Genomic DNA, 13,337 nt, shown 5'->3' on the forward strand with positions numbered 1-13,337 from the left:
TGCAGATGGAGGCCTAGGCCCACCAGAGAAGCAAGGTGCCATTGTTGGGGAGTGTGGGGTGGGGGAGGGGAGCTGCCATAGGAACTCCTTTCTCCATGCACAGGCTCTCAGGCAGCAGGATATCACTTGCCTGGGCAATGGAGGTGGGCAAGCCGCCACTGCAATCTCAGACTATAGAGGTGAGCACAGCCTGCTCTCCCTGAGGGTACCATAACCTGGCATTGACTGCCTGCCGCCCTACCTCCCTGGGAGCACATGCAGGCTGTGCACCTGCATATCCCCTATCAAGGCAGTAAGGGCCTGCACAAGCTGAGGACAGACAGCAAGCACTCAGAATATAGTAAAACCATACAAACTACCCAGAGATTCTCCTGCATACAAATGGAAGGAGGAAATCAAAAAGGAAATTAAAAAATACCTTCAGGCAAATGACAATGCAAACACAATCATACAAAATCTATGGTGTTGGGATTTCTTGTCGTGGCTCATCAGAAATGATTCTGACTAGTATCCCTGAGAATGCAGGTTTGATCCCTGGCCTCGCTTGGTGGGTGTGGGCATTGCTGTGAGTTGTGGTAGCAGATGCAGCTCATATCCCACATTGCTGTGGATGTGGTGCAGGCCAGTGGCTACAGCTCCAATTCGACCCCTAGCCTGAGAACTTCCATTTGCTCTGGGTGCAGCCCTAAAAAGCAAAAAAAAAAAAAAAAAAAAAAAAAAAAAAAATTCAATGAGGTGCCTCAAAGGCAGTTTTTTAGAGGAAAGTTCATAGCAATACAGGTCTTCTTTAAAAAACCAGAAAAACAACCTAACCTACCACTTAAAGAATTAGAAAAATAACAAACAAATGCTAAAGTCAGCAGAAGGAAAGAAATTATAATGATCAGAGAGGAAATCAATAAGATAGAGATTTAAAAATAATAGAAAAAATCTGTAAAACCAAGAACTGTTTCTTTGAAAGGATAAACAAAATTGACAAATTTCTGGACAAGCTCACCAAACAGAAAGGAGAGAATCCAAATAACAAAATAAGAAATGTAAAAGGAGAAATCTCACTGATACGTAGAAATACAGAAAACCATAAGAGACTATCGTTTTCCTTCTCTCTGAAGATCTTTTTTTGTTTGTTTGTTTTTTTTAACATTTTTTGCAAGGCAGATCTACTGGCCACAAATTTCCTCCAATTTTTGTTTGTCTCCAAAGTCTGTATTTCACCTTCATTTTGAAGAATAATTTTGTAGGGTACAGGGTTATAGGTTGGTGGGTTTTTTTCTCTCACCATTTGAAATATTCCACTCTACTCTCTTCTTGCTTGCAGGTTTTTGAGGAGATGTGAGTTGTAATTCTTATCATTGCTCTTTCATAGATAAAGTGTAAGGGGGTTTTTTTGGCTTATTTAAATATTTTTTCTTTATTCATGATTTTCATGTAATTTTAAAATGATATGCTTAGGTGTTTTCTTTTCCTTTCTTGGCCTTTATCTTGCTTGTTGTTCTTTGAGCTTCCTGTGATTTGGTGTCTGAAATAAAGTTGGGAAACATTCTCAATTGTTATTGCTTCAAATATTGCTTCTGCTTCTTTCACTTTTTCTTCTTCTGGTATGCCCATTAGACATATATTATCCTTTTTCTGTAGTTATTCTGCAGTCCTTGGATATTATTGTTATTTTTTCAGTCTTTTCTTCTCTTTGCTTTTCAGTTTTGGAAGTTTATTTTTACATATCCTCCAGGTAAGAGATTTTTTTTTCCTCAGCCATATCTATTCTACTAATGAGTCCAACTAAGGCATTCTTCTATAGTGCTTTTTGATCTGGAGGATTCCTTTTTGATTAATTCTTAAAATTTCCATCTCTTTGATTAGTTCACTTATATGTTATTTACTTGTATGTGATCTATTTTTCTCCATTAGAGCTCTTAGTATATTAATCATAGTTATTGGAAATTTACAGTTGAATAGTTCCAACATTTCCCTCAGGTAGGCTAGACACTGATAAAACCCTAGTATGTTAGGTTCTAGTAAAATAGTTTCCCCTGAGGACAGGCTTGTTAAGAACAGAATGTTCTGTTTTTTTTTCAAAATTGTTAGTTTTCCTCTCCCACTGCCAGTAGCAGGAAGGGATTTTCCTCTGATATTCACTGTGAGGACCTGGTAGAGTCCTTGGAGATAAAATTCACAAATGTGTAGATCTCCCCACTATGACTGGGCTTCTCTGGAGTTTTTAACTCTTCAGACTTATACACACTAAGCCTCCAGCAAATTATCAATTACTGTTCAGCTTTTCCTACTCTGGTAATGGTTCCAATAGAAGTTTCTGAGTAGGTTTCTGCTCTGGAGAGTTATCATTCTGCATATCTATCCATATGTCTCTCCAGTTTTAATAGAAGCAATTTGCCCTGTGACTTCATGTCTCTGATGAATCTAAGAAGACTTGTTGGTTTTTAAGTTTTCTTAGGCTTTTACCTATTGCTAGTATGTTGTGGTAACTCCTAAACTCCTTACATGCTGGGCAGGAAAACAGAAGTCCCACCATGATGATTCTCATTCATCAAATACTTAAGTCTAGTTAACTGCAAGATCATTTCCTAGTAGTTCAAGAAAAGGAGTGGGAATGGAGAGGAAAGTGCTGCCAGCAAGTTATAGGAATAAGCTCATGGGACTCTGGGAAGTAACAGTGAGCTATGGGAACAGAAGATAAGGGAGTGTTGAAAAGAAGAAGGGCAGGGAAATTATGAGAGGTACTTTGGGAATTGGGGACCCATGGGTATGGTTGAAGAAAAGCTGATTAGAATTAATTTAGGAAATAAAAGGAAACATTTTATTTTATCTTAGGTGGTCTATATTACTTTTTATTGCTGAAATTTATAATTGAAAAAATATAGGATGGTATATGGACAGATGGAATGCTGATATGTTTGTATGTGGGTGTACAAGTATGTATGAGTGTATGAAGCTGAGGTGTTAGAATCAGAAGCATCTAACAGGCAGTGGGGCCTGAAATAAAGGAATGTTTATATCCTCTAATGTCTAATACAATCCCTGGCACTGAATAGCTGATTAATAAATATTTGTCGAATGAATGTATGAATAACTCTGCAGAGTTTAATGAACACTTTCATCAAAGAACTTAAAAAGTTCAAAAATTAACTTGACAAAAATAAAAAGTAACCATCATCTTCTCTATCTATCTATGACCCTTTAGTGAAAATGTAAAAATAAGCCGTCAGGAGTTCTCATCGTGGCTCAGTGGTTAGGAATCTGACTAGGAACCATGAGGCTGTGGGTTCGATCCCTGGCCTTGTTCAGTGGGTTAAGGATCTGGTGTTGCCATAAGCTGTGGTGTAGGTCACAAATGTGGCTCGGATCTGGCGTTGCTGTGGCTCTGGTGTAGGCCGGTGGCTGCAGCTCCGATTAGACCCCAGCCTGGGAACCTCCACGTGCTGTGAGTATGGTCCTAGAAAAGACAAAAAGACAAAAAAAAAAAAAACAGTCAATAATACCTGAGTGAAACCAGAATCTTTATCTCCAGAATGTATAGGAATACATTGTACCAACAGTTTTATTTATTATTCTCTGGGATCAACTCTTAATTTGGTTTAGTTCCACAATCTTTTTCAAATCCCTTTTTTCCACTACTTCTTTTCCTCTTCTTTCTCCTCTCTCTCTCTCTGGGCATCTCCCCACTTCTCCCCCTTTTCTTCTTCATTCCTTCTCCTTCCTTTTTTTTTTAATCTGTTCCTCACAGAACTTTGGGGAGATAGTGATAATGGTAAAGAAGTGTAAAGGCTGGAGGAGAAGGAAATGGAGACTAGCAACAGAAAGTGAATTTATATAAAAGACTGGTTTAAGGGAACAAATTGTCTGGTGAAGTCTGGTGGAGGGGGATGGAGAATATTTTGAAAGCATCAGTTACATAACAAGCACATATTATTTACTCTGAATGCTTTTGAGGGGTGAGATGACTGAAGATTTATTCTACTCACTCCAAACTCCTTTGAAGCTATCATTCTAGGAAAATCACTTAAGAGGCTATTGCAGTTTTCCAGGCCAGATATTATAACAGGTGGAATAAAAATAGCAGAAATAAGAATAAGGAAGTGCACAGAGATTGTAGAAATGGACTAATGAGAACTGAAGAATGTTCAGCACATAACTCTGTCCAAACCCCTGCACCAAGAGACTTGCTAGGCCCCTAGGATGACCCCAGTTCCCCATTGATCCCACACCTGACCCCTGTTAAAAAGCCTACCTGAGAAATTTCAACATCGCAAGGAGAATTTACTGTTTGTTCTGGCCTCATGATAGGCCCTTGATCTACTTTTCTCAGAGCATTTACACAAAAAAAGCTTACAGTCGTGAATATGTATCTCCTACAACTCAAAAATGTCTTCCTGAAAGCCATTCCTTTGAAACATTCACCAAGAAGAATAGGTGAGGGAGATTAAGCAGTACAAACTTCCAGTTGCAAATAATTGTGTCATGGGTATTACATGTACAGTGTGTGGAAGATAGTAAGTAACTATGTAATAATATCATATGTATATGATATATATGTGATGTATCATAATTGGACTTACCATGAGATCATTTTGAAATGCATAGAAATAGTTTTATAATAGGAACTAACGTAGTGTTGGAGGTCAATTATAATTAAAAACAACAAATTCATTCAAAAGGTCAATTATAATTAAAAACAACCAAATTCATTAAAAAGATCAAATTACCAGAGGCAGGGGGTGAAGGCAGTCAAAAGATACAAACTTTCAGTTAAAAGTACTAGGGATGTAATGTACAACATAAGAAATATAATCAAATAATTATGATTAAAATTATAATTACCACTGCTGTATGTTTACATGTAAATTAAGAGAGTTAATTTTAAGAATTCTCATGACAAAAAAATTGTCTTCTATTTCCTTAATTTGGTACCTATATGAGATGATAGAAAGATGTTCACAAAACTTGTGATAATTATTTCATGATTTATGTAAGTCAAATCATTAGGCTGTACACCTTAAACTTACCCAGGGCTGTGTGTCAATTACATCTGAATAAAACTGGAAGAAAAAAATAGTAAAATGACTTCCTGGTTCGAGACTCAGGGTCTTTCACCACACAGGGAACCTAAAACAAGAGCTGGTTTGACAGGAGGTAGTAGAGAGGAGGGAGGAGATTTAGCAAGTGATAGGGTCAGAATAGAATGAATTTTTCTTGAAGCATGTCCTTTGTGGTAAGAAAGGATCATATAACATGGCAAATAGGAAAGTCTGAGGTCAAGAGCACACCTTGTTTCTGCTCAGTTTCCCTCCCTTCCTTCTTTTCTTCCCTGTCTTTTCTTCTTTACTTCCATCTGTCCTTCCTTCTCGCCCTCCTCCCTCCAGTCCTTCTTTCTTTACAAGGAAAATATACCATATATATATATGTGTACACATACATATACACACACTGTATATAGTGTATATATACACAATATACTGTATATATACTATATATAAAATATTACATATATAGTTCAAAAGGGATTACGATGAAAAGCAATAGTCGGCTCACTTCCTAGATCCCCTGCTTCTCTCCAGAAGCAACCCCTTTGAACTACTCTGGCTGTTTTTTTCTTATAGTCTCTACATCTAAATAGGGTATTAATTTGCCTACCAGTGGTCCTTCAGTCATCACCTCTAGGCTTTGTCTATTGACTTCTTACCATGCTGTGTAATTTGTTTTCCTTTAAGTTTTAAACAAGTGGAAAGTGTAAGTCCTAAAATTCCTGATGAATCCCTGGTCCCAGCAATAATTTTTATTGTGCACTATGTGGAAGACACAGTTATAATCACTTCGGATGTATTAACTCATTTAATTACAAGTTCAGCTACAGGAAGAGGACTAATAATAAAAACAGGAAAACAAAGACAAAAAACAGGGAGAAAAGGCAATGTTGTGCCTTCCCCACTGAAAATCGTTAAGGGTGAAATAGTTGGGGGGGGGAAAGCTAGATTTGAAGCACTGAAATTGCAACCAGCTCCTTTAATTCTCCGCGTGGGAGGGCAGCGGGGCCAAGTGGACCACAACTACAGCCCCTTCAGGTTGGCAGCGCCCTGCGGTGCCACTGGCTTAGCAAGAGCCAGGGCCACGTGAGACAGGAGGCACTCTGTCTTTCTCCCCGCAGTCTCTATGGTACTCTTCCCAGTCTACCCGCCCCTAGGGAAGCGGCAAGTCACGTGACAGGCTCCGGGTTTACGGCAGGTGCCCACGTGATCCTGGCCTGCAGTGGGGTGGCTGTGGTGAGGTACCTGCACTCCTGAAGGGCGGGCGGTTAGGTCGTATCCGCCGCAGTCGCCGGCGGACTCTGCCGAGCGGCCAGGCTCAGGAACCACAAGCTGGCTGAAACATTCATCGCTTAGTGCTTTCAGCACGGGTCTGCTCTTTCTGCCACCTCCGCCTTTCTCGTCCCCACCTCTTTGCGGGTGAAGTCCCCTTTGGGTTTCGAGACCTTGAGGCCTGAGGCCCAAACTGGAGACGAACCCCCTTCCCCCGTCCCTCCTTCCCTCTCATCCTCCATCTCTTCCTTTGCACCACTGAATCACAGCCTTTGAGCCGGCCAGCTCTGAGGTGGCTTGAGGCCAAGTTCGGGGCGCTAAAGGTAACGGTGGGGATAGCAGCCCCCCAGTGGACAAGGCGGAGGCAAGAGTATAGGAGGCCTAAGGGCCGCCGGCGACGCTAATAGGCGGCCGAGGGGGTGAACAAGGGGAAAAAAGGAGAGTACTGCGGATTTAGAAGGGACTGGAAAGGACTTGTTGCACGATGGAAGAATCTGACTCTGAGAAAAAGATGGAGAAAGAGAATGTGGGGTCGAGAATGGATCCTCCCATAGGGGAACCGGAAGGATCGCTTGGGTGGGTGAAGGGTATTATGTCAAACCTGGAGGGGGGAGGGAGCGTTCTAACTAAAGAAAATACAGTGAATTAGAATGTTTCACCCGTGATAAATTGTTTTGACGCTTCGATTTACCAGTAAGGTTGCTTTTGGTGGTTGGATAAACTGGCAAGAGGACTGATTGCTAACTGGTCAGAAACAACACTTGGGACATGCCTGAATATCACTCTGGGGAGGGGAAGTTCAGAATTGCTTTGAATTATCAATAAAGAAGATTTGACATCATCATGTTGAGGATTAGACTAGGAATAGGGTTGGCATTTCATGGGCAGAGATCAGTTCCTTGGGAGTGCTTTTTGTGCCAATTTGTACAAATTTGAGATTTGTATTTTATATGCTTTGTGCCCTTGATGAGTGAAATATTGCTTGGAAGAACAGATGAAAGACTAAAGATTTTTTTTAAAATATACTGACTTTTTAAAAAGGTATTCAAATATGACAATATTGTTTGATTTATTACAGCATTTGTAATTATTCTTTGATAAATTTCTTAAGATGATGAAAAAATTAATCTTGAATTTTAGTGACATTTATATTTCTAAATCCATATTCCTAGTAGCTATCTCCTGAGCATGTAATTAGGGGAGACAAAGCATAAACCCAGTTTTATAATTTAGGAAAATCAGGGCCTCTACCTAACTGAGGTTCCCCACATAGCTATACTCAGCTGTTGTGCTATAAATGTCTCCTTTGCACCTCCACATTTTTTAGTATCTCTTTAATTCCTATTTCTAAGGCAACTGGATTATGGACTCTGTCTTTTGGTTTATATCTACAGATGGGTGCTACCAAACACAGCCATGAAGAAAAAGGTAAGATGCGTTAGGTACATCAGAAACATAAAGGTAAAGGTAAGAAATTACTGTTTAGCAAATATATTTGTGATGCATATTTGCCATCTTTCCTGACTATTGGAGGAACCTTCTACATGTTCTCCCTGAGTCTTGTTCCTTTCTTTGCTATCAGGTTTAATTTTTCTAATATATAAATCTGGGTCATTTACATCCTTAACTTTTTATAACTTCCTGAAGCCCATAGAATACAATCCAAGTGGCTTCATCTCATGGAATGCACTTTAAAAATCTATTCCTGGCTGAACCATCTGCCACACCTATGCATCTTATCATAGCCATGCAGAATCTGTTTTTCTCCAAGTTTACAAATTAATTTACATTTTGTGCAAGCCATATACACACACTACACAGACTTCTGCCTGCACATTTATGATAACCCCTACTCACATGTTACCACAATAAGGTTTTATATGAATTCCTCAAATGGAATTGAACACTCCGTCTCATGCACTCTTATGGTACTGTGCTCCACCTTGGAGTTTAGGAAGAATCGATAGGAGCACAGCTCTAGAGCAAATTCCTGAACATTTTGGGCTTTCAGTTTCTTCCTTTGTAAAATGGTAATGTTACCTACCTCATAGGATTGTTATGAAGTTTAAATGAGCAAATGTAGGTAGAGCACTTAGATTAGTACTTAATACAGTCAGCCTTGATAAGTTTTTCATAAGCTATTAAAGTAATATTTTTTAAATTAAAAAATAAAATCCCATTAAAAAGAATAAAATATTGCCACTTGCAGCAATATAGATAGCCCTGGAGAATATTATGCTTTGTGAAATAAGAGAAAGAAAAATACTATATGATGTCACTTACATGTGGAATCTAAAAAATAATACAACTGACTCTATATAGAAACTAGAAACAGACTCAGACATAAAAAAAACAAACATGGTTATGAAAGGGGAGAGGAAGAAGTCAGGGACTAATTAGGTGTATGAGATTAACAGAAACTACTATACACAAACTAGATAAGCAACAAAGATTTACTATGTGGCACAGTATATCTTGTAATAACCTCTAATGGAATATAATTTGTGAAGTAAAAATAACCTATAATAGAATATAATCTGCAAGAAAAAGTAGCACTATGCTGTATACCCGAAGCTAGCACAATATTGTAAATCAGCTATACTTCAATTAACAGACAAAATGTACTATATTTAGCCTTAACTTTGTCTAATACTTCAGTTATATAATTTCAGTTTGCTAAGGAAATGTTCTTGATGAGCCTGTCTAAAGTTTCTATCAATAGGGACAGCTAAAAATACCAGAAATTTGTGTGTGATTAGAAATAAAAATATTTTTTTCTTAAAACTTTAGACTAGCTCCTCAGGAATATTTCTTTAGTGAGATAGAATTTAAATAGCTAAATAGTTAGATTAAATTGAGCTTGAGGGCAGAACATTTTTATTAATACTCCCTATATTTGTAATTAGGACTTTTTATAAAATATCTTAGAATAGAAGATAGAACATACACCCCCTTATTTGAAAAGCAAGGTAATTGGAACTATATTTCATAAAATTTAAGTTAGAAAAGGCTCTTAAAAGTTACCTCACCCAATTCCCTCCTAGTACAAGAATCTACAGGATCTTTGATAGGTGTTTTTCTGTCTTGTTAAATGCTGTCATTGACAAGAATGAATACCTTCACCCTTTCCATTGGACAATTCTCAATGTTAAAAAATTGCTTTGTTTTGATAGTTTGCTCATTCATGTTAGGCACTGAAGACTCAAAGGGGATTCTCCCTGCCATTCAAGAGCTCAGAGTCTTGTGACAGACCAAAAACAAAAAAAAATTGGATAAGTATAAAGAATTGTGGTTTTTGCAGTGTCTTAAGAGTGCCATAGGAGGACATAAGTGAAACACACCAAAGCCAGCCTAGGGCATTGTGATCAGAGAAGGGTCTTGAGATGATTACTCAACCAAGTCTTGAAGAATAAGTGGAGCTTAGCTGAAGGAAGAAAAGGGAGTGGAAAGTTACTGGCAGAGAATGCAGCATGAAAGAAAGACTTTGGGCTCCTTGGATACCTTGAGCAATCAAAGGGGCTATAAGCAGTTCAGTACACTATGACTAGATTCTACAAGTTCCAGGCTAGGAGGCTCAGAAGATAAGGGGAGAGGAATAGATAAGCCAGATCAAGGAGGGTCTTGAACATAATTGAAATACTTGATCCTGTAGGCGGTAGGACACTTTTGAAAAGAAAAAAAAAAAAAAAAGAGTAATTAATGGACCAAAATTATGAAGGTAAGTAGAAGAGATGAGATCAAGGGCAGAGGTGGTGAGTTTGACCCTGAGCAGGAGGAAGAGCTATCAACTAATCTGAAATATCCTGCCAGGTAGTTCAGCACACAAAACATTAGATTATGAGAATTTCCTCTCAACTTGGTATTTCTCTAACATAGTTCTGAATGTATGATAGTATATATTAATAGCATAATAAATTCATTGTGATTCTATCACCAAGAAAAATGTGTGACTTATGACAGGTAAGTGTCTGGCCTTTGGAATTCTTGGTACCTCTGCATTCACCATTGCTGGGGTAACTAGTTAGTTATGATATCCACACCAGGTTGTTAGTACTGCCACTTTAGTACAGGAAAGAAATAGATTCCTTTAGACTTATTTGCTTGTGATTGCTGACTCCTTTCCTTTCTTTTTTCCCCATTTTGTCCTTAGGTACTGTTGATGGGTAAAAGTGGGTCTGGTAAGACCAGCATGAGGTCTATTATCTTTGCAAATTATATTGCAAGAGACACACGTCGCCTTGGTGCAACAAGTAAGATGTTTTGTCTTATTGTAAAGTCAGGTGATCTTAACTGTTAATAATCTGCATAACACACTTGGTTGCAGTAACTTGGGGATGCAGAGATTGACAGATTTGTTTTTGAGCATGTTTCCCTTTTTTCATTCCTTCTCAGAGGGTTGTGACCTAATTCTGTTACTACCACTTGCTCTCTTGGGGAGGTTCTTTCCTTTCTAGGTTGCTTACCAAGTGGGATACCCTTGCTCAACTTCTCTTTTATCCTGCTCTTTCTCAAACAAGCATAGAGGCCCTTTTGTTTGTTCATTTTGCAAGGGGGGGGATTTTTTTTAACTCTTATTATTTAAAGGAAAATTAATTGCTAGGTATTAACAAGCATAGCAATAAAACCTAAGTTTTTTTAAAAAGCAGTAGTTAATCGTAGTCTTCATTAAAGGGTAAATTGCTTGGGTTGGGGGGCTGTCTGAGGGAGTTACCCAGACCTGTACTCTGTTGCTTCTCTTTCTGGATACACAATAGAAGTTCTAATTGGAGTTCTAGCTTTGACTTGAAAAATGTTTCATCACCCTTTATGGTTTGAATATTAAATCTGGCTTCTTAGTATCAGCTGCCTGGGCTGCCATGGCTGCCAGTTCAGTGGGTCTCTACTCCTGGGAGACCCTTTCTGACTTTAGGCTATAATGCCATTTCATTTTGTAGCATTCAAGCATTTCTGGATTCTTCCTTGGTCCTTAGCCTCTAGGTGATGAAACCATTGCCCTACCTGGCTTTCAAATTTTCCTGATCTGGGTTGCTCGCATCTTGAACACTTAGAGACAAGACACCCACTACTTCATAAGGTATCTCACTTTGGTTGTAAGAAAGACAGACACTTTAAAACACCTGATGTTCCAGATCCTAGGATACAAAAGAGAAGGAAACTTTATTTCTATTCTTAAAGTGCTTGGAGTGTAGTATAAACTCATAATTGGGAAAGCTTTAAGGTTAATTTTTAGTTAAAACCCTGAGTCTATTACCCTTTATTTCTGTTAGTTGGTACCCTTTCTGTTCTCTTGAGCCCCTACAAATATTATAGTATAATTAGTGTTTTAATCCTAGCCATCCCTTGCCTCCTAAATCTTATCTTCCTTAAGTTAAATATCTCCACTTTCTCCATCTATTCCTTATTTGACACCATTTCAAAGCACTTTTAAGGACTTGTTTGAATGTGTCTGTAAGTGCTGAAACTTGAATGATGATGTGCTCTAATCAGGGCAGAGTAGGACTGTTATATCTCTTGTTCTGGACATCACACTGCTTTAGTACAGTCTAGCCCCTATTCTCCTTTTGTGGAGTGGCCTTCATTATATTTAGTCATACTAAAAAAATTCCTTTTCACATATATTTTTATTAAAACATATGCCCTCCTTCTGATCCTTATGCAGTTAATATTTTGAATCTAAGAATAAATGCTTATCTCTATTAAATTCTTTGGTTTTATTTGTTTTGCCCATGATATATTGTGAAATCCAGCTCAAGTTACTATCTCACTGGGCCTTAGTTTCCTTATCCATAGAAAAGGGATTGGATCCTATTTTAATTTTAGCTATTCTCTCATCTGATATGTTAGCTGACCTTTTTAGCTTTGTGCAATTTATACATTTGATAAGTATCTCATCTAGTTTTAAACTAAGTCATTTATCAAAAATTTTGGTCAGGGAACAGGGTCCTATGGCTTTTTATGCCTCAAGAGACTTTCTTCTAGATAGTACCTGTCCAAACTTCTCTGTGTTTTGATTTGTTGGTTTTTCTGTTCTTCCAAGTTTAATATCTGGACCTAATAGTCCTATAGTTTCAGCAGCTTAAAGGGAGTTAATGTTTCTTGTATGCTATTTTATTTACTTTAGTTTTCATATTAACTTCATTTTGATAGATGAAGAAAGTACAATCTAGAAATTAAGCTCACTCAGCTAGTAAGTGTTAGAGTTAGAATGTTAATCTATGTTCCTGCTTTATTCATTATGGTACAGCTGCAGCTCCTGGCAGACTTCTTTCTCTCGATGTTCTAAATTCCACACATTTTATTGCAGTACATTTTTATAGTCCAATTAATACTTCTGTTTTTAGCTAAGCAGTGGAATTGATTGACTACTTTAAGTCTGGTGAATAGTCTTGCAGCCCAAATTTCAGATCTAGTCCAGCTCTTTAAAATAGTTTGAAATAATCTAGCAGCTTCATTTAAAAGTTATGAATAGAATATTGCAACATATATGAACCCTATACATTAAAGCCGGCCATTTATTTAACAGGTGTTTCTCTGGAGCTTCCTATGAATGGACAGGGCACTTGACCTTAATAATATTTCAAGTGGGACCTTTATTGATAATGCTTTGTTAGTAATTACTATATTTCTTAAAGGTAGTAAAAGTATACTTTAAAATATTATGTTGACCTTAATGCTTTAATGTATCATTAGCTAGTTTGTCATTGCTGAAGAAAGGTCTGGGTTCTACTGTTAAAGTTAGAGATTAATTAAAAATATCTATAGTGTATTAATTTTTACTTACTAATCCTTTTTATACAGTTACTGATTTTCTTTAAAAGTAGGAAAAGAGTATTTAATCTAAAATATTATGTCGCTTTAATGTTTTAGTATTTTTCTAGTTTGTCATTGCTGAAAAAAAGTCCAGTTTCATTTTGTTAAACTTAAAGTGTACTGTGTTTTGAAATTTGAAGTAAGGATACAGAATGATGGTATAATTAATTTATTAGGGGGCTGTTAAAACACGTTTGATGGAATAGTAAACTTGTC

General features: G+C 37.6%; 1 protein-coding gene across 7 annotated transcripts in view; it reads left to right on the forward strand.

Annotated features, from left to right (window-relative positions):
* Nucleotides 6,228-13,337, forward strand: part of RRAGB (Ras related GTP binding B) — a 43,613-nt gene continuing 36,503 nt past the window's right edge. For 2 of the 7 annotated variants that reach the window (XM_021079808.1, XM_021079811.1), the window contains exons 1-3: nt 6,232-6,634; nt 7,706-7,739; nt 10,462-10,561. In XM_021079808.1, coding sequence (XP_020935467.1) covers nt 7,728-7,739; nt 10,462-10,561 — 112 coding nt within the window. In that variant the 5' untranslated portion in view covers nt 6,232-6,634; nt 7,706-7,727. Of the gene's footprint in view, nt 6,888-7,705; nt 7,740-10,461; nt 10,562-13,337 lie in introns of all 7 variants that reach the window. The other 5 variants (XM_021079809.1, XM_021079806.1, XM_021079807.1 and 2 more) reach the window with 5 other exon arrangements.

The sequence above is a fragment of the Sus scrofa genome, chromosome X (genome assembly GCF_000003025.6).
Source record: "Sus scrofa isolate TJ Tabasco breed Duroc chromosome X, Sscrofa11.1, whole genome shotgun sequence".
In the NCBI taxonomy this organism is placed as follows: domain Eukaryota; kingdom Metazoa; phylum Chordata; class Mammalia; order Artiodactyla; family Suidae; genus Sus; species Sus scrofa.